At 39.5% G+C, this 21,731-nt stretch overlaps 1 protein-coding gene and 1 long non-coding RNA gene across 32 annotated transcripts in view; one reads left to right on the top strand and one right to left on the bottom strand.

Moving 5' to 3' along the window:
• LOC138744395 (uncharacterized) overlaps positions 1-21,731 on the bottom strand; it is a 461,764-nt gene that overhangs the window by 2,277 nt on the left and 437,756 nt on the right. For 28 of the 29 annotated variants that reach the window (XR_011345500.1, XR_011345502.1, XR_011345485.1 and 25 more), the window contains 2 exons: positions 21,432-21,568; positions 18,425-19,426 (listed from right to left, as the gene is read on the bottom strand). This is a non-coding gene — a long non-coding RNA (uncharacterized lncRNA). Of the gene's footprint in view, positions 1-18,424; positions 19,427-21,431; positions 21,569-21,731 lie in introns of those variants that run through there. The other variant, XR_011345476.1, reaches the window with a different exon arrangement.
• The window catches only part of LOC138744389 (DNA nucleotidylexotransferase-like), a 301,609-nt gene that overhangs the window by 198,057 nt on the left and 81,821 nt on the right, over positions 1-21,731 (top strand). For all 3 annotated transcript variants that reach the window (XM_069900499.1, XM_069900498.1, XM_069900500.1), the window contains exon 9: positions 781-1,080. In XM_069900499.1, coding sequence (XP_069756600.1) covers positions 781-1,080 — 300 coding nt within the window. The remainder of the gene's footprint in view (positions 1-780; positions 1,081-21,731) is intronic.

The raw sequence follows: 21,731 nt of genomic DNA, 5'->3' as shown, positions 1-21,731 counted from the left end.
TTAAGTGCTTTTCAGAGGAATGGAAACTCAAATATAATCTATTTCAATCCATTCTCCAAGTTCAATCTCCTTGCACAAACTATTAATGACTTGGATATCATTCATAGAGCATTACTGAAAAATTATTTGCATTTAATTATTGAAAATTCAATGTTCATATACTATCCTCTCACATATTCAACAATGTAATGAGTATTTTAATAGGTTATGAAAAAGTTCAGAAAACCTAATAACATTTATTTAATATATATAACATTGATCAGCAGAAGTCTGACTGCTCTATGCCTCGTACAACTACAATACTATAAGAAACAATGCGTTTTACAAATTGTTCTGACTCTGACAGTCCTCTGGAGGCCTGGAAACGAATGATAAACTGAAGGAAGCACAGGTTGACTTATTGTATTGTAACCTTGTCATAGGAAATAACATCTTGCAAAGGTTTAGCATTAGCAATTAGGGTGGCCTGATGTCGCAGCACTGGTCTCCTCTGTGGAAGTTGAGATTTGTCACATGGAGTGTCCTTACAAAGCCATTTCTTTTTTAACTATTTTGCAAATAACGTGAGCTGTCAGAAGCATAAAGGAAAAAAATTGCATTTCACTAGCTTGACAGGAGCTATAAAAACATTGAACTGAAGGTCATAGGCAGATATCACTTGCTTCGTATTTGTGATGTGCTGCTTTAAAAAAAAAATTGACAATTTTATCTTTGAATAACTGCTTTATATTTTTGTCAATAATTCATCAACACCTAATTTCTCCTTTTTTATCCCCCCAGGGTTTGCTTCTCTTCTGTGATTTTGTGGAGGCCACCATGGAGAAGCGTAAACTACTGAGCAGAAACTATGATGTCATGGACCATTTCCAGAAATGCTTCCTGATTCTAAAATTAGACCGAAGACTTGTGGACAAGAGAGACCTCAGCGTGGCCTCTGGGTCTGCACTGAGCCTAACTGATGAGGGAGCAGAACACAAAAAAGAGACTAAGATTAAAGGCTGGAAGGCTATCCGTGTGGATCTGGTTATTGTGCCGGCTCAGCAGTTTGCCTACGCACTGTTAGGATGGAGTGGATCGAGAGTAAGTAGACTTCTTGTTAAGTTAAATCATAAAGCTATAAACAATGAAATAGATACATTTCTCTCTTTAACCAACAGGACCAAAGTAGACTCACATCACACTCAATAAATCCATTAATGGCTCAGGAAATGTATCCTGTCTCAAGGTTTACTTCTTTCCGGCTAAATCCTTGCCCTACCCCTGACACCCAAGTAAATTACTTTTTCAGACCCCTTGCACAATAGATAACAGACCAGTCAGTTTAACCTTGGTCGTGAGAGAAGCCTTGGAAAGAAAAATGGGGGACAAGCGTAGTAACGTGAAGTGGATTAAACAGTGAAAGCCAACGTGGATTTTTTTTTTTAAAGGCAGTGCAGGTCTCACTAATGTGATAGATGTTTTGATGAAGTAACAGGATCAATGTCAAAAACGTGGTTGAGGTAATGTGTTTGCACTGCCAAAAGGCATTTGCCACATAATTGACGGTTTCAATGAACAACTGACGTTGGTTGTCATACACATAAGTACAATGTACAGTGGCAATGGAAGTCATATTTGCTTTAGCTTTCCAGTTACATAAAACACAACAACACAAGAGTAAAAAGATCATATAAAAGAAAGAGAAAGAAATAATAAATATATCAAGTTTGTATATGGCAGAATAAAAGGGAATATTACAGCATGGGTAGAAAATAGACATGGGAAAGAGAAAGTACAGCAATCAAAGGTTTGCTTTATGGAAAAAGAAATGGGGATTATGATAGACAACTTCAAGCTGAACACAATTTCAGATTTGCTCTATCACATAGGAAGTTGGAGAAACATTAAATTAACTTTTTATTGAATTTGGTATGTTTAATCACATTAAGATGCTGACACATTGTGTTAGTTCAACTGACCGAAGAATGTTTTGCCACTGATTTTCATTTGTACTCGGCATCTGATCCCTCTTGTGTCAGTATCGAACCATAGTCGGCCAGCAGTGATGGATTCCTGTGGCTCTGATACCACTTTTCCGTGGTCGCAATGTCCTGGTGAAACCTTTCACTGTGTTCATCCCTGACTGCACCAAGATCAGCCGGGAAGATGACCAAGTGCGAATGCAGAAAATGAATTTTCAATGATGTTGGATATCATGGTTTTGTCGGCTTGAAATTGGGTTAAAATATGACAGGAAATTACAAAAATAGGTTATATCTTAAAAAAAAATGGTAAGTAATAGGAAAATTTTGAAGTGACTTTCAAGATCAGCAAAATCCATAAAATAAACTCAAAAGTGTTCCAGTAGCAAAATCTTTGTTGTCCAATGTTAGGTGAAGAAAATATAAATACAATACTAAAATTGAAGATCAATGAGTCTATCCATTTGGATCTGGTTTTGTGTTTGCCCAGCAGTTTGCTCAAGCATTCTTAGGGTAAAGCCAAGGGGAAGTGTATTCTGGTGTCTCCAGGGGTCAATTTTAGAGTTACTGCTTTTCTTAATGATTTGGATGTGAGTACAGGAACAATTTACAGATGACACTAAATTTGGAGATGTAATGAATTTTAAAAAGAGTGATCATTTCAATTAGATATAAACAAGCTGGTGCAATGCTGAGAAATGTAATGGGTTACATTTTGACCAGAAGGACGAAAAGGAATACAAGAACAGAAAAATCTGTGGACTTATGTACACAGCTTGTTGGCAAAGGAAAGGCAAGATAAGTACAGGAACCTGAGTTTTAAAAGAAGCCTCAGGTACAAAGCAAAAAGGTCACAGAATCCTTTATAAAACACTAGATTGGCCACATGGGAGCATTGTGTCCATTTATGAGCACCCTACTCACTTAAAGGAATGAAGATTTTAGAGAAGTTGCAGAAAAAAAGTACAAAAATGATTCCAAAGTTAAAGGACCAGTTATGTAAATAGATTAGAGGAGTGGAGCAGAGAAGAGGTCAGCCAGTGGCATTTGTAACCATACAATGTACAACTGGAATGGATAAAGTGAAACTGTTCCTATTGATCAAGAATTATGGAATATAGTGAATGTGATTGGCAAAAGAACGAAAAATGCCATGAAGAAGTAGCCAAAAGAAGTTGCAGGGTTATGGGGAGAGGGTGGGGAATGGAATTAGCTGGAATGCTTACATGCAAGGGTCTTCTGTGGCAAAACCATTCTGAGATTCTGTGAAGGCCAATCAATTCAAGGTAAATCAGTATTTTGGCCAGCTAAATATGGATTGAAACAGCAGTGAAAATCCATTTAGGGCAGACAGTCACATTGAATAATTTGATGCAAATAATTGAAATGCAGCCAGCCACATCTAATCTACACCTACATATTACTTTGGCTAAAGAATAAAATAAATCTTGCGCAGACAGAGCCGGCTGACACTATATTTAATAATTATTACCCTAACAGTTTTAAATTATATAGAATGAAGACAGAAATCTAATTTTTTAATTTTTTCAGTTAACTTCACAAAAAATAGTGTCAGTATAACCTGCATTACAGAGCCTCAATGGATGCAAATTATGTTGTATTTCTACATCATACATCTCTTCTGACAGGTATCCATTGGTTATTATCATCTTCTCATTATGAGATTCTGTCAGTTTATAAGGATAGAAGAATATTGTCAAGGATTTTGCTAGTCTATCCACACATTAGTCTAGCAGTTCTGCTGGGGGATACTTTTAAACACAGAGCCTTACTTAAAAGCGATCTGTTTTTTTCTTACCCTGAAGGAAGTGGAAAGCCCAAGCAGCAGCCTGCAAGGTGCTCATCCACATTATGTTTCTCGGTGAGGAGGTTGACAATCTTGTTCATGTGTGAAAAGGTTGAAAGTTGGGGAGCAGGGAAGCCTTAACATTAGAGGCAGAAGTCCTGGTCTTTTTTGCAAAAGAAAGGGGAGTTTTAATTTGAGGACCTGTATAAATTAAATTGTAATCTGATTTCTGCCTAGTAGCTCAACTAAGGTACTTAATGCTAAGATAAATTTTAATTTAAAAAAAAAATGTAGACATCCAGCATGATAACAGGCCCTTTCAGCCCATGCCACCCAATTACACCCAAATGACGTAAGACCCCAGTACAGATTGAAAGGTTAGGGTTTTATCAGTTTCCTTTTGAGCGGAAAGGACCATAATCTGCACACATTATTATGGCTTTTTCCTACATTGAATCCATTTGCAAGAATTAATTTAGTAAATGGTTGAAAATAGTTAGACTCTAATCCTATTTTTAACTGGGAATGCTAGAGAGGTGGAGATGAAATCAACCCCAGAAAATATCAAGACGAGATCTTTACAGAATCCCATCAACACTTGATACAGGGTTGCATGAGGAGAACGCAGTACAAGTCATCTGTTTAGTCTTGGCAGGTGTTCTGGCTCATATTTGGAGGTTGAATAGAAAGAATCTTGGGAAGAGATATCACTTATTTAATGATTAGTAAAGAAATGTTATATCATGCTTATTTGTTTTGTTTGCTCAATCTTTTATCTCTGCACATCTTCTAATGTATTTGCAATTGCTCTTGATGTTCATTCATTTCCTATTCCTTTTGTTAAATCTGAGGAATAGTGTTGTCCACATTGCCAACATTTTAATTGTCCTTCAGAAAATTCATCTTCTTGAATTTGTCAGGGGACTCTCATAGCAGGATGATTCTGTGAGGATAAAGGGTTGATGATATGTTTCTAAACTAAGTGCATTGCCTGGACAGGAAAGTGCAGTCAGTTAAGTACCAATATTTCTCTTGCCTTTTTCATTCTATGTGGCATTTTCAGCCATATTCCATTTTGTGCTTCTCCCTCTCTCTTTCTAAACTCCTATTTGCTTTGGTTTCTTAGATTTGTTTATTTTCACAAATGACCGAGCTTTCATTTTCCTCCATGTCTCTTGGTGTTACGTTGATTCAGTTTGTTTCTTTTTCCATGTTATGTTAGCCTTTATAAATATTTCCTTTAATTCCTTGAGTTTTTTGCATCGCCTCTTGCCTTCCTGTATGCTTCCCTCTCAGAGTATTGTTTGTAAGGGCATACAAACATCACAAATCAAATATAACAGTGAATTGAGAATTTCTAAAGCATTTAGAAAATATCTCAGTGTCCATTTAGGTTGAGTTCCTGCCAAAAGCTTTGTTCCACTAAGCAGATACTTCAGAACTTGCCAACTTGTGTCCTTTTGTTTTAAGGCACAAATGGCTTCAGGAAATAGAAGATTGCTACAAAAAATTGGGACATTGCCAGGTGTACAGATTGTCCAGTCAGTTCACCTTGACACCCTATTTTTGGCTCACTTTTATTTTACAAAGGCAACAAAGGAGAAGGTGCATATTTTTCTGGATAACAGATGGTCAAGGGATGAAACACAGACATGTTCAGGTCCTTGATTGCTTTGGGACTTACAGTCCTTGAGTGATGACATAGTGTACACTTCTGCAATTCATCTTTATGCCTATCCATTCCAAGCCATAACCCATAAAAGGTAACAAGTTATTTATGAAAGTACACTTTGTTCTTGTGAGTGGTGAGAGTATTGGTAAGTGAAAAGAAGGAAAAATAACGAAGGAAATAGCAAATGTAATTTCCTTTACAGATTATTCTGAGGCAGTGATGGTCTAGCTTTGTCATATGAGGCGATCAGTAGAAAAAAAAGGCAAATTCTGATTATTTTAATAGTATATTCTATATTACCAATGGAATAAATGCTGAGCTCGAAAAGGCAACATTTATCACTTCCTTAATAAAACTATAATTTATTTAATTCCGTCTATCCCTTTGCTGCCACCTAGAAAGAACATTGCAGTCTATTTTGCTCACCTTGTATTTTAAGCAGCTCCTTATCTCCATGTTTACTGTGAATTCATGAAAAGCTCATTGGACCTTATGGAAGTGCCTCAAATTACATAATGCGGATATAGGGTAGATTCATGGTCATAATTACTTCAAAACCCCATTCTCTGTTATGTGATTATCAGCTTCCAAGATTATACAAAAGGACAAATGGGATTCATTTTTTTTTAAACTGACATTTTTTTTTCTTTGACTTTTTTGCACTATTTTTATTTATTGTTGTCGTTTCTTCATGTCAAAAAGAATCTAAAGATGTTTGATGACCTTAGCCACTGAGGATTAATCAGAATCATAGATATCAAACAGTAACTAGCCTGCAAAGTACCTATTGCTGCAATAACAATGTCATAACACAACTTATTCAGAGACTGTATAGGCTGGGGCTTCTTTCTTTGGAGATAGGAGGCTGTGGGTGACATTATAGACGTATATAAAATAACAGGAGGCAAAGATGATGCTCAGTCTTTTTCCTAGCCTAGGGTAATGTAATTCTCAAGGGCATAGGTTTAGGGAAAGAGGAGAAAGATTTAAAACAGAGCTGAGGGACATCTTTTTCCACACAGAGGCTAGTAGCTGCGTATCTGCCAGAATACAATTACAACATTTAAAAGAGATTTAGAAAGGTTACATGAATAGGAAAAAAAAAGGTTTAGAAGGATATAGGGCAAAAACTGGCAACTGGGATTTGCTTTGTTAGGCAACTCGGCCCGAATGAAGGAATTGGGGTTGAAGGAGCTGTTTCCGTGCTGTGCAGCTCCAAGAAATTTGGAAACAATTTTGATCAATTTTTTTCAATAAACAGCAAAAATTTAAAAATTACATAAACTTAATAATCAACTAAATTTAATCTATAAAGTGTCTACATTGACAGTTTTCTGTGCATTGTTTATAAACTTTAGTTGCACAGGTTAAATTAACACATTGCTGGAGAAACTCAGCAGGTCAAACCGTGTGCTTTTTTATAACAGATTCAGGATTCAAGATTCAATTTGTTGTCACGTAATATGAATAGTCCATTATTACACAAAATTTGCTTTAGTCTGCTTTAAGGCAGACAGATTCGCCATCAACAGAAATTGCTTGAAGCACCTCTCAAAGCCAAAAAGAGAGAAGCAAAAGAGAGTCCCCTCAGAGACACCAAGTGTCCGTGGATTCATCTCAAGAGCTTCTGCAGCCCCCGCAGCTACACAGAGTCCAGTCCAAACCATAGCAATCCGAGCTCCAGATCTGAACCTCGGACACAATCAGGAAACCTTCAGTGCCCTCGGCAGCCTTTTGTATCCCAGTTCCGATACCTGGTACCCATCAGTCCGCTGCCTGGTGCGAATTCCTTGACCACAGTTTCCAGAAACCCATGGCTTGTGTGGATTCCTGACCTCGAGTCTCCAACAACCTGCTTCCTGTGTGTTTCTTCAATTGCAGAACCCCTCGCTGGTCCGTCGCCATCCTGTGGGTTGCCTCCTCTGCTTCTCCTTTTCAAATGGTGGGGTGGTCTCCCTGTTTGCTGGTGCCCAACACCAGTCCTCTGCTTTCCCAGAGCCTGCAACCCCTCATGGCAATCATAGGCACTGCTATCTTAAGGACGGAGCCCGCGGTCGCAGGATTTTTAAATAAAAGCATTTACAGGCCGTTTAAAGCCTGTATGGAGCTGACGGCAGTCAGACTGGGCAGATAGACCCCACGGGTCTATCTGCTCTCCACGGGTCCGCACCAGCGGCAGTGGCATTAGACAAAGGTACATAACCAATTTTTTGGGCTTGAGCCCTTCATCAAGGTTTCAGGAAACAGATTTGAGCTCAAATGTGTTAGCGATTTCTAATCTTAACCGAAATTTAAATCTAATATTTTATTCAATCATTATTACATTTTTATAGGTTTTTAAAGATAACCTTCTGGATAAAGGAAAATATAATATTGAACCTGACTATCGAAATGTTTGAAATAAATTCTAGTAAGTTTATAACTGTCTTATCATATCTTTGGCCAGAAGTTGCCTTGATATTGAGGGCAGGCCACACCTCTGCAATTATACTCTTCTGTCCAGGTTTGGACTAAAGCTGTAATAAGGTCTGGACCTGTGGTGGAATCCAATGTGAAATCAGTGAACAGGATATTAATAAGTAAGTGCTACCTGATAGCACTGTCAATGACCCCCACCATCAACGTGGTGGTGATAAAAAGCCCACTGGTGGGGGGTATAATTGGATTGCACTTGTTCTGCTTTTTGTTGTTAGGAAATATCTGGGCAATTTTCCGCAACACTAGACACCTTGGTTAGAGGTGCAATGGATATGAAGCACTGGTCTTCATTATTGCAGCCTGGATTTTGCAAGGAGCTATGTGTCTGGAAATTAGAATGAGTAGCATTACATTTTCTTGCATTATATGATTCAGAACAATGAAAACTAAAGGACAATTGGGAATAGAGTGTGAAATGTATGAACTCTGATTCTTTATGTGTAGTGCATAGAGGAACCAGGTGTCTCATTACTTCCAATGCTGAGTAAAGTACCAATTCCCTGGTCATCATCTGTTTGTGTATGGCTATAGATGTCTAGCTTTGGGACCTCATTTAAGTATTTATCTTCCAGGGTTTCCCTCCCATCCAAACCCCTTGGCTTGCAGCTTCTCTATTGATCTTCTCATGCACTGCTGGACTGAGACCATCTGCAAACTGGAGGACCAACACCTCATCTTCTGTCTGGGCACCCTCCAACTGGATGGCATCAACACGGACTTCTCCAGTTTCCATTAAACCCCATCCCCCTTCTTCTTCCCCCTGCTGCCTTTCCTCCTGCTCTACCTCTCTCTCCTTTTTCCCTCCATCTCCTTTCACAGAGCCAAAATCAATTCTCACTTTTCCTCTTATCATATCCAATTAACATCTTTTGTTGGTCTGGACTCCTCCCCAGACATCTGCTTTTTTTCTTATACCTTGAAGAAGGGCTCAGGCCTGAAAATGTTGGTAATATTCTTACCTGCTATGGACACTCTGAGACCGACTGAGTTTCTCCAGTATTTCTGTGTGTTTTTGCTACAATCACTCAGTTTGTTTCATATGCCCAGTGAAGAACTGTCCCTTCAGGTCCTGACTAAATCCTGGAATTTCATTCATTTTCTAGTATAAATCCAGTGTGAATGTTCTAGATATTTTGTAAAATAAATAAAATCCTTTGAAGACTGGCACTTCTGATGGGGAAGACCACAGAGGAAGGTTGAGCATTTCTAGCTAACAATGATCACGTATTAAGTAGCATCTGACCAGACAGATGAGGTGCAGGGGAATGTGAAGAAACATGGGTTCATTCAGACATTAGTTATAATTGGTAACTCATTGTCTATGAGATGACAGGAACCAAATTGATCAGTGCCTTAAAGAGGTATTGAAAGGATACTTGAAAGAATAATTTGCACTGCTCTTGGGAATAGAATTATTAGGAATGCTCTATTTAAATTGACAGGCTGTCTGTTTTCCCTTTCGCTGTAACAAATCAATGATTCTACAATTTTATTCCTCCATCAAATCCTGGACAATAATGGGAAGTACAAAAGACTACTTAAACTAAGTACTGAACTTAAAGTCAGAAATTTCAAATTTAAGATTGCTCGCACATAAAATAAAGAAGTGGCGAACACATAAAATAGCAATAGGGCAGAAGAGAAAGCTTCATGTTGGCTGTGAAGTGCCAGGTTCACTTTAGCCTAAACAGCAGGAAGAATCCAGATATCAGACAATCAAACTTGAAGTAGTATTGTTCAGCAAACAATCATACTGGGGGCTTCCATTGCCCTTTACAAATGGGTACTCAGCTAGTGACGAGTGGTGCTGCCAAATACATAATAACTATGGCCCAATCTGCTTAATTATAATAATTTTGGGGGGCAGGAATGAGGCTAACCCATGCTTGCAGCACGACCTTAAAAAAATGCAATTAACTCTAATGGAACTGTGAATTCAACAGCAAGTGCACTTGGGCCAGGCTGCCTGAATCTATAGGGCTTGTGAGCGCAGAGGAGGTAGGCGGAAAGTGGGGGCTATGATTTATTGAGAGCAGAACTGGGGAGTGGTCTCTAAATTAACGTAGTTGTGTTTTATCTCTATTTCATGGATTTTCCATATTTTATCATTAATGGTCTCAAAGATTAATCCAACCAGAAATTTCTACATAATCCAATGCCAATTGGTGTCAGAAATTAACGCAGATTTATTGTTTGTGTACTTTAGCTGTGACATCTGGGATAGTGCCTTTGAAAGCTTGGAACTGCATTACTACTTAATGTTAAGTTCCCATGTATCATTACAGGGACCTCCAGAATGTCGATGAAATTTCTGTGGCAGCAGGTACAGGCAGCTGTAGATGATAATTATGCAGACTTTTGCCTGACTGGGTGGACAAGGGAGAACTCTATTTTCATACCAACTGTGTGTGTTATATATTTCACACACACACACCCTCAATAAAGTCTTTTTCATTTATTTGCCCCTGTGCTCCACAGTTTTATGTTTGTAATTAAACAATTCTCATGTAATTAAAGTGCACATTCCAGATTTTATTAAAGGTTATTTGTATATATTTTGGTTGGACCATGTAGAATTTACATCATTTTTATACACAACTTCCCACATTTCAGGCCAACATAATATTTGGGACATTTTGCTTCATAGGTGTTTGTGATTACTCAGGTATATTTAATTGGTACAGAGAGTTGGGCTTGCTTCAAAGCTTTTGATCACCTTTGGAGTCTGTCGTTGCCATTTTTCAACATGAAGACCAGAGTTGTGCCAATGACAGTCAAAGAAACCATTATGCGGTTGAAAAAGAAGAATACAACCGTAGGAGACATCATCCAAACCTTAGGATGACCAACATCAACTGTTTGGGGCATCATTAACCATAAAGAGCTTACTGGTGAGCTCAGTAATCAAACAGGGTCAAGGATGATGACAGAAGAATTCTCATTGTAATGAAGAATATATATGTATAAATATATGTACTAACTCTTTGTCTAAGCACTGTCATTAATATAGAACAGTTAAAAATAAATTTAAAGTATAATTTCTTTTAGAGACCATAAACAAATCTAAATATATTAAGGTATGTTTCTGAGTATAATATTAGCCATGGTGCTGTTAGAATGTCAAACATCATATTCTGTTGCTTCACTTTAGAGACTGTCAAACAACCTCATTGTTTTCTTTTACTAGGAACTGAGGTTCACTAAAAACAGTTGTAAAACACAGTCTGTGGGAGGAACTCAGTGGATTGAACGGGATTAGTGGGAGAAAAAGAACTGTCAATATTTTGTGCCAGAACCCTTCATCAAGACTGAGAGTGAAGAAGAGAGATGGCCATTAAAATGGGGAAGCCACAGAGGGGGAGCAGTGAGAGAGGGTATCATGGAACTCGTGTCAAAATTGGTATGCCTGAAAGAGATTTCACAGTGGAATAGTAAAATGAGGAAACACGAGAGGCTGCAGATACTGGATTCTGGAGCTAAGGACTATCTACTGGAGGACTCAACAGGTCAAACATCATCAGTGGGAGAGAACGTTTCAAGGCATCCTAAATTTGAATAAGTTTTCCTCTTCTCTCACTGCTCTCCTCTGTGGTTTCCCCATTACATTAGTTACCTCTCCTCTTCACTCTCAGTCTTGAAAGTTTCCATCCCGAAAGATCAACAATTCTTTTTCTTTTTCTCCCACTGAGAAAAAGCAGCAGATTGAGTTTAGATCTAGATTTCAGGATCTGCAGCCTCTCATGTTCTCGATAAAGAGTAGGTTTAGGTATTAAATATCAAAGATATTTTCCTTACAACATCCACAGTCTTCAATATAGAAAATTATCCAAAGATATTTCATAGGTGAACTGTCAATTTAGATTGGACTGAAAGAGGTGATATATAACCACTTACAGCTCAGAACAGGCCAGTTCGGCCCTACTAGTCCTACTAGTCCATGCCGTAACAAATCCCCACCTTCCTAGTCCCACTGACCAGCACCCGGTCCATACCCCTCCAGTCCTCTCCTCTCCATGTAACTATCCAGTCTTTCCTTAAATATAACCAATGATCCCGTCTCAACCACGTCTGCTGGAAGCTCATTCTACATCCCTACCACCCTTTGCATAAAGAAATTTCCCCTCATGTTCCCCTTATAATTTTCCCCCTTCAATCTTTAACCATAACCTCTAGTTTGAATCTCCCCCACTCTTGATTGAAAAAGCCTATCCACATTTACTCTGTCCCTTTTAAAATCTTAAAAACCTCTATCAAGTCCCCCCTCAATCTTCTACGCTCCAGAGAAAAAAGCCCTAGTCTGCTCAACCTTTCCCTGTAACTCAAACCTTGAAATCCTGTCAACATTCTCGTGAACCTTCTCTGCACTCTCTCTATTTTGTTTATATCTTTCCTATAATTTGGTGACCAAAACTGTACACAGTACTCCAAATTTGGCCTCACCAATGCCTTGTACAATTTCATCATAACCTCCCTACTCTTGAATTCAATACTCCAATTTATGAAGGCCAACATTCCAAAAGCCTTCTTCACCACATCATCTACCTGAGTATCAGCCTTGAGGGTACTATTTACCATAACTCCTAAATCCCTTTGTTGCTCTGCACATCTCAATAGCCTACCATTTAATGCATATGACCTATTTAGATTTGCCTTTCCAAAATGTAACACTTATCTGTAACTAAATTCCATCAGCCATTTCTCAGCCCACACCTCCAGCCTTCCTAAATCACCTTTTAATCTATGGTAATCTTCCTCACTGTCCACAACACCACCAATCTTTGTATCATCCGCAAACTTGCTTATCCAATTCTCCACCCCTACTTCCAGATCGTTAATATATATAACAAACAATAGTGGACCCAGGACCGATCCCTGAGGAACCCCACTAGTCACCGGCCTCCAATTGGACAAACAATTTTCTACCACTACTCTCTGACACCTCCCATCCAACCATTGCTGAATCCATTTCACTACCTCCTTATTTATACCTAATGCCTCCACCTTTTTTCCTAACCTCCTGTGGGGAACTTTGTCAAAAGCTTTACTAAAGTCTAAATAGACAACATCCACAGCTTTCCCTTCATCAACCTTTTTTGTAACCCCCCTCGAAAAACTCAATCAGGTTTGTCAAGCATGATCTACCCCTGACAAAACCATGCTAATTACTCCCTATCAATCCCTGTACCTCCAAATATTTGTAAATACCATCCCTCAGACTTGCCCACCACAGACGTCAGACTCACGGGCCGATAATTCCCAGGTTTACATTTGGATCCTTTCTTAAACAGCAGAACCCCATGCGCCACCCTCCAATCCTTTGGCATTACCCCTCGTGACCAGTGACATCCTAAATATCTCTGTTAATGGCCCTACTATCTGTCCACAAGCCTCCCTGAGTGTCCTTGGGAAAATTTTGTCCGGTCCCGGAGATTTATCCACCTTTATCTTTTTCAACACAGCCGTCACTACCTCCTCGGTTATCCTTATATGCTTCATGACCTCCCCACTATTTTTCTTTACTTCAATTGGTTCAATTTTTTTTTCCCTAGTGAATACTGAGGCAAAGAAATCATTCAAAATTTCCCCCATTTCCTCTGACTTCTCACTCAGCCTACCCTCGCTATCTACAAGGGGTCCAATTTTATCCCTCACTAATCTTTTACTTTTAATGTACCTATAGAAACCCTTTGGATTTATTTTTACTCTGTCTGCCAAAGCCTCTTTGTGCCTTTTTTTGGCCTTTCTAATTTCTTTCTTAAGATTCCTTCTATACTCCTTGTAGTCCTCCTTCAAATCCTCAGCTCCTTGCTCTTTATACTTCTTGTACACCTCCCTTTTTCTCCTAACCAAATTTCCAATATTCCTCGAAAACCAAGCCTCCCTATGACTTCCAGCCTTTCCTTTGATCCTCACTGGGACATATCTACTCTGTACCCTCAAAATTTCTTTTTGAATATCCTCCATTTTTCATTTACATTCTTACCTGAAAATATCCTGTCCCACTCAATACTCCCCAAATCTCTTCTTATTCCTTCGAAATTCGCTCTTCTCCAATCCAGAACCTCAACTTTAGGCCCCTCCTTGCTCTTCCCGAAAACTACCCTAGAACTAACAGAGTTATGATCACTAGACCCAATTTGTTCTCCAACATTAATGTCCGATACCTGACCTAGCTCGTTCCCTAACAGGAGATCCACTATTACACCGTCCCGAGTCCATTCTTCTACTAATTGATTTAGAAAACAATCTTGAACACATTTAACGAACTCTAGCCCATCCAGCCCTCTAACTGTATGGGTATCCCAATCAATATGAGGGAAGTTAAAATCTCCCATGATCACTACCTTATGATTCTCACACATATACGTTATCTCCCTACAAATTTTTTCCTCTAATTTTCTTGGTCCATTTGGTCGTCTGTAATACACCCCTATTAGCACCCTCATGCCTCCTTCACCCCTCAATTCCACCCAAACCATCCTGCCACCTCACGGCAGTAATGTCCTCCTTAACAAGCAGAGCAACTCCTCCCCCTTTTTTACCTCCTGATCTATCACATCTAAAACAAATGTATCCTGGAACGTTAAGTTGCCAGTCCTGCCCCTCCTGTAGCCAGGTCTCACTAATTGCCACAATATCATGACCCCAAGTATCTGTCCATGCTCTAAGCTCATCTACCTTGTTCACTATGCTTCTTGCATTAAAATATATGCATTTCAGAGAATGACCCTCACATATATTCTCTTTTCTACCTTTTACCCTAATCTTCATCCTACCTTTGTTATCGTTATTGTTCCTATCTAGGTGGCCATGCTCCCTTGACACTGCTCTCACACTCTGTTCCCCACCCCCCTGCCAAACTAGTTTAAACCTGCCCCCACAGCTCCAGTAAATCTGCTTGCCAGCACATTGGTCCCCCTCCAGTTCGAGTGGAGTCCATCTCTTTTGTACAGGTCCGACCTTCCCCAGAAGAGATCCCAATGATCCAGAAATCTTATCCCTTGCCCCCTCTTTAGCCACGCATTCATCCTCCACGTCCTCCTATTTCTACCCTCACTAGCGCGTGGCACCGGCAGCAATCCAGAGATTACTACCTTGGAGGTCCTGTTTTTTAACTTCCTACCTAATTCCACATAATCCTGTTTCAGGACCTCATCCCCACTTCTAACTAAGTCATTGGTCCCCACATGGACCATGACATCTGGCTGTTCTCCTTCCCTTTGCAGAATGCTGGGATAGAGCTAGGTTTCATCATTGTACAATGGAACTGGGTCAGTTATTAGTACCTTTTATGAAGGCTTCTTACTTCCATTTTAATTGTATTCTTTATTTTTAATTAGTATGATCCAAGTATTCCAGGGAACCAGAAAGGAGAATTGACTCTTTCTATAAATGAGGTGCTTCTTGTTTGCCAGGAAGAGCTTCAGTATTCTCAATTGTCTCTCCTCTAAAAACCCATCGACAATCACTAAACTTCTATAACTGACAGCTGATTTCCTTCACATTGTCTGACGTTAAGGCAAAATCCTATCTCTGATGCCACAACCTCCCCACATCTCTCTGACCCCTTGTGATCTTCAAGCTTCTCTACTCACACCCAATGTCTATCCACTCGTCTGCTTTGTTCATGAATGAGTGAGACAAACACCAGGCTGAGTCGAAATCAGGGTTCTTTGTTCTTTATTACCGGATTGTAACACTTGCGACTAACCATGTTAGTCGGAGAATGCATTCTGCCGTTATCAGCAAAATGGTGATTTTTTATACCCTTGGATACATGCTTAGAACATCATCATATCATTACTTGTCCAATGACTAAAACTGTTGCTATCCTTTCCCTGCTAGCTTCCTGCCTCTCAATCCATCAATGTCTCTCTTATCTTGTAAGTACAAGAATGCATTCACATCTTGTTACAGCCCTGCACATTCCCATCTCATGATGTTTTACCTAACAGGAGTACAAGGACACCTCCCCTTCTTGTTACAGCCCTGTACAGGGTAACTCCTTACACATTCCCATCTCATGATGTTTTACCTTACACTATCCACTCTCTACCCATCTGTATATCAATTCTCAAACTAACTTTTGCAATATTGTTGTATTTCAAGAAAAGAAAAATAGATTACTGGGTTGACTTGAAAAAACAATAATAGTATTCTAGTTAAGGAGACTCTTCTGCTAGTCAGGTGTGTGCAAGCTATCCGAGAAAACATTTAAATGAACAAGAAGTGGTATTACCATACAAAATTCTTCCAAAATGCTTCTTCGACATACTATCAATCAAAATTATTCACATGAGGAGATATTAAGGCAAATGACAGAGCATGGCCAAAGAGAGGGTATGTGCACTTCTGGTCACCCTATTACAAGAGAGATGTAGGGGCTTTGGAAAGGATACAGAAGAGACTTATTAGAATGTTGCCTGGATTAAATGGTATGAGTTACAGGGGGAGGGTGGACAAACTTAAGTTGTTTTCTCTGTAGTATTGAACTTAATAAGGGGAGATAAATCTGCAGTGATTGCAGAGACTGTGAGGTGCAAGGCTATATTTGGGATATAAATCATGTCATTAAAAAAAAAATCTCCCAGTGGCAACCTATTTCAGTTCCCCACCCCATTTTCTTGCCGACATGTCTGTCCATGGTCTCGTGTACTGCCAGACTGGGACCACCCACAAATTGGAGGAACAACACCTCATTTTCTCTCTCTACACCCTCCAATTGGATGTAATTAACATCCTCTTCTCCAGTTTCTGTTATCCCTTGTCCCCCATCTATCCCTATTTTTCCTTTCCTCTAGCTCTCTCTCCCTCTTTCCTTTTCCCTCTGTCTCCCTTCTTCCAGCTCTGGATTCACATGGACACCACTATCTCTCCTCTCCTCCTATTTATATCCAATTACCACTTGTTGTCTGTGTGCTCCTCTCCCTACCCTTTTTTCTTCTCTTCAGCCTATTAATTCAGGCACCTGCCTGCTTTTTACACAGGTCCGAATCATCGGTTATTCCTCCTTACCTCCTGGGGTCGTTACAAGACCTGCTGAGTTCCTTCAGTGTTTCTGTGCTTTTACATAAAAATAGACGTTTCTGGGCATGAAACTTGGTACAAAGCAGAACACAGACACCAGAATTCTGGAATATTTCAATCATGTCAATGGTGGAATGAGGGTTAAGAATAGTCATGTTCCGAGGTTACAAAGCATGGATGAATCTTTCAATAGCAGATTGAAGCAGTTCAAGAACACCTTTCATGATGGACAGTAAAGGTCAACATGTGGAAACACTGATGATGAGGACATGTACCAGGCTTGTGAAATCTGCTTAGATGGTTGAGGGGTCAAAGTGGCATTGATGATTGCAGAGCTGTGTGTTGTCAGTCTACATGTGGAGACTGATGCTCTGGGCTTATATTTTGCTGCGGCTTATGGATAAGAACTAGGATAGCACCAAGCTGTCATCCTGGTGAGGGAGATTGCAGAAGTGGGAAGGATGTGATTCCCCGGCAATGATTGAATGAATGCAAATGGACAGAAAGTGCAATAATTTGTGAAGAGAAAATTAGAATTTTCATCATTAGAACTCATTAGATTTGCTCTGATGAGGGCCATTAACCTACTACCCCACTCTCTACAGATTCTGCCTTACCTGCTAAGTTAGTATTCTCTCCATTTTTGTTTTAGTTTCAGGTTCTCTGTACTTGCAAGTGAGTGTAGCAGGTGACAGTGGAGAGGCATCAGAAGAGCATGGTTTGTGAGATAGTCAAGAAGATGGAGATATTCTCTGTCACAAATAACATGTCATTTGTGTTTTTGATGAAAACTGTTGGGGGGAGGGGGGGGGGGAGAGTGAAAACCTCATTGGACAGAATGAATCAAGTAATCCAGGATTTCCAGTCACACATTTAAATGGTTAAGTAAGTTCAAGGAATGAAAGAGAAGTTTCAAATTGATGTTATATTGCAAACACTAAAACATCATGTGGATCAGTGCTGATAGAAACTCTACATGTGTCACCTGATGCTTCAGCAAGAAAATAGAATTAAAATTGAATTTTAAAGCGCAATAAATTCTGTTGCAGTGTTTAGCTGCAACATCCCCATTGACAATCACTTTCACTAACTCTGCCTGGCGCATAGGATCAGGAGGCACAGGGTTTTAGAAAGTGGACTACTTCCACATTTCAGCTGAGCTGGCCACAACAATCAACATTTTGGGTCAGGACCTAGTCAGGAATCCCGATCTGAAATGTTGACAGTGTATTTCACTCCATGAATACTGCCTGACCCACTGAGTCTCTCAGTTTCTCATTATTTGCTCAAGATTTCAACGTCTGTAGATCTTGTGTTTCCATAATTACTGGAAACTGCTTGCAGACATTCTTTTTCATATTTCTGATCAATTTTATTTCCCATTGATGCGATCCTAATGTAAATGACTATCCACCCTTACTGAATAGTTCACTCCCTCCTAAAACAAGCCAAAAGGCAGTTAAATTAATCAAGGCAAAGTGAAAGTTCAGATTTATTGTCATACATACAGCTCTGAGATTCTTTTTCATGTGAGCATGAAGAATTTCTATTTATTGGTAGTGCAAAAAAAATTAGACAAATTTCTCTTCAGCATTGTGGGAACTAGGTCAGCAATCAAAGTTGACTGTGCTATTGCCCGCTTGATTTCACCTTGTAAACTACATTGATTACATGTGACTGCTAACCATATATGCACAAAGGAAAAATTAAGCAATTTGCAATGACTGGCATAATTAGAGATTAGGACCTTTTTCCATGGGTAGCTGACTACCCCTCAAAACGCAGGCACTGATGGAAAATATGACTCAGTGTGGTCAAAAGTCACAAGGATTTACTGAAGTAGATTTCTACTAAAGTAAGGAATGACGGTAGAATTACTTTTCTGTAATTTGTCACCACAGGGCTGCTGCAAGAATCAGCTAGCACTTGAGCAACATCTACATTGGGTGGGGGGGGGGGGGGGGTGGGGGGGAGGCGAACACAAAGTAGTTTAGTTGACATTTGGTGACAGTTCGAAAGATTGCTCATAATTCACTGCTGCAAAGCTTCCTACACTGTTCCCTGTACCACTGAACTCTCATTCATTCAAGTCTGTTGATGTTATTTTCCAAAGTTAAAATGGGGAGTTAATTGCCAATTTTTGAAGTAGGGTTATTGCAGCATTTCTTTGCATGGTTGAAATCAGTCACTTGTCCTTTTGCTGATGAACCCATATTTCCCAAGACTTTGTTTTTCGAGTAAGCACTTGTATTGATTTAATGAGACATCTGTTCTTGTTCCAGTTGTGTTGAGCCCTGTTGTTTGGCTAACTTATCTGTAGCATCTGCTGGAGTTTGAACTTGTAATTGCCGCAGAACTTTTGAAGGATATACTTTCTACTTGATCCAAGAATTTCATCCAAAAATCCATCAATACAGTAACATTGTTTTTTTGAATCTTAACTAGTTTTAGCTGAATTTATAATTAATATATTGCAGCAATCTATGAAGAGAAAAAAAAATCATTAAACATTCTACTTTCATCAAGGAAACAAGTGAAATGACACCATTTCCAAATGATTCACATCTCTATTATTCAGTGAAGTTAGTAACCCAATTATTTTAATTATGTTTTCAAGTGTAACAGCCATTAAATGAAACAGTGGTGTAAATTTGGTAACATGTCCCATATTTGTTGGGTGCTGCAGGTACCAGTAAATCTTTTGTTCCAAAATGGTGTGCAGTTTGTGACAAGAGTGGCACAATTAATCAATGTTCATGCAGTTAACACTTTATAGATCGATGCACAATAAGGAGTCCGTAAGATCAATTACTGTAAAACACAGATTTAATGTCAGCACTGCCCTTTTACAATGCTCCAGCAAATGTCCTTTCTTAACCTTACACTATTGAACACTTGGGTAATCCAACAGTATTTGATAAAAGGTTAATAATTTTTTTACAAGTAATTCCCGGTACTGACTGATTTCTACTGGATGTAGCTGCAATGCGACAAACATTTCAAATATTCTTTAAATTTATGACATCCAGCTGGAAGAGGCTTATAGTAAAGTCCTTATAGTAAAATAGGAATGGGGGTTTGGCTTTTTCCACTTGACCACTCCTAACTGGGACACTGCATGCTTTCACACTTGCAAGGAGCCATCCCTAGGGTTAGGACTGTTCTACCTTCTAATGGTAATGTCATGATGCATCGAGTGATGGTGAACCTGCCCTAAATCCTGATCAATGTATTATGATCTTATGTTTGAACAAAATTAATAATTCATAATTAAAACATACTTAAGCTTTATGTACAACACAGTGTGAGCCCTTCAGCTCCTGTTGTTGTTGTACCGACCTATATAAACCTTTATAAGGGACCATGGGAAAGTGCGAGCAATAAATAGCAATACCAGACAATTTTTAAACAGGGTAGGAAAGTTGGTAGCGCTCCAGTGCACAATTTATATCGTGTGGGAAAGTTGGTAGCACTGTCGCGTACAATTTATAAATACCATGGGAAAAAGCGATGGTGGACCTGCCCTCCCAAAATGCCATGCAGCAGATAAAGGGCTTTATGCCTGACTGCATGCATGGAGCATTCATAGAGGGATTTCTCTGCTGCATGGCATTCTGGGAAATCAGGTTCACCATTGCTATTTTCCCCAAGCTGTTTAAAAATTGTTCACTATTGCTATTTATTTCCTCTCTCTCTCTCCCCTCACTCTCCCACTGAGACTTTCCCGTGGCAAAGTTTATACCTTCATTTTGATCTTCTTCCTGCACTCACACAAAAACTTGGGTCATTTCAATCCCACAATGCAATTACCCATTTCACACTTGCCTGATTGCAATGCCGGCGTCTGCAGATGCCGGGGATTGTACTAGGAGTAGAGGCCGTCAATCACAATCTCACGTACTTGTGAGATGATGTCATCTGACGCTGGCGTTGAGCTGCTTTTGCTTTCACACTTGGCCCTTGAAAGGCCAACTGGCAGTTAATTCCTGGGATCACTTGCAACTGTGAAAAGGGCTTATATAGATTGTTGCGTTGTGAGGAGGGGGAGGGGTGAACCAAAGTTCTCTATTTAAAGAGAGCAATCCACATGTCATTCTTCCATGCCAGAATTTAGCAAGTGCAGAGCAGATATGGTTTTACAAGGACAGCAGGTCTTCTCCAGTGCAGGCTCTAACAGATTGCATTTGCTTTTCTTAGTGGATGTCTATGAACTTGGAATTGTACCATCATCAACAGGGAACCTGTTCCTTCACTGCCTGGCTGGCGACCATATGTAGCAGGCAACTGGATTATATTGTCTCCCCAGATAGCACAGCCAGGACTCTACACCATGGCCAATGCATAAGCACAAGTTTCAGCTCATCTGCCACTTGTACTGACTTGCACCAGTCACCTTGATTCCCTTTGTCGTGAACTGAACAATGTGTTATTGTTGGAGCAGTGAACAATATCTGAGGCTATAGCATGAGAAGCGTCCATCACTGACCTTGACAAGTCATGTGAGGTCATTACACTTCCTGGAGCACTTTATCTGTATCCTCAGGTCTTGACCTGTCAATAGCACTCACAGCTATCTGTGTTCTTCTTCTCAGCAGAGTTTATCCGGAGGGGCCTCTTGGTTTCCTAAAAATTGAATTGATTGTTTATTGCCTCGTGTACTGAGATACAGTAAAATAAACTTTGTTTAGTATGTTATTCAGACAAATCATCTCATTCAGTAGATGGTAATATAAGAACATATGAACATAAGAAATAGAAGCAGGAGTTGGCCATCTGGCCCATCGAG

This window comes from Narcine bancroftii, chromosome 10 (assembly GCF_036971445.1).
Source record: "Narcine bancroftii isolate sNarBan1 chromosome 10, sNarBan1.hap1, whole genome shotgun sequence".
Lineage (NCBI taxonomy): Eukaryota > Metazoa > Chordata > Chondrichthyes > Torpediniformes > Narcinidae > Narcine > Narcine bancroftii.
The sequence above is the reverse complement of the archived record's forward strand: the minus strand, read 5'-3'. Positions and strand labels throughout refer to the sequence as shown.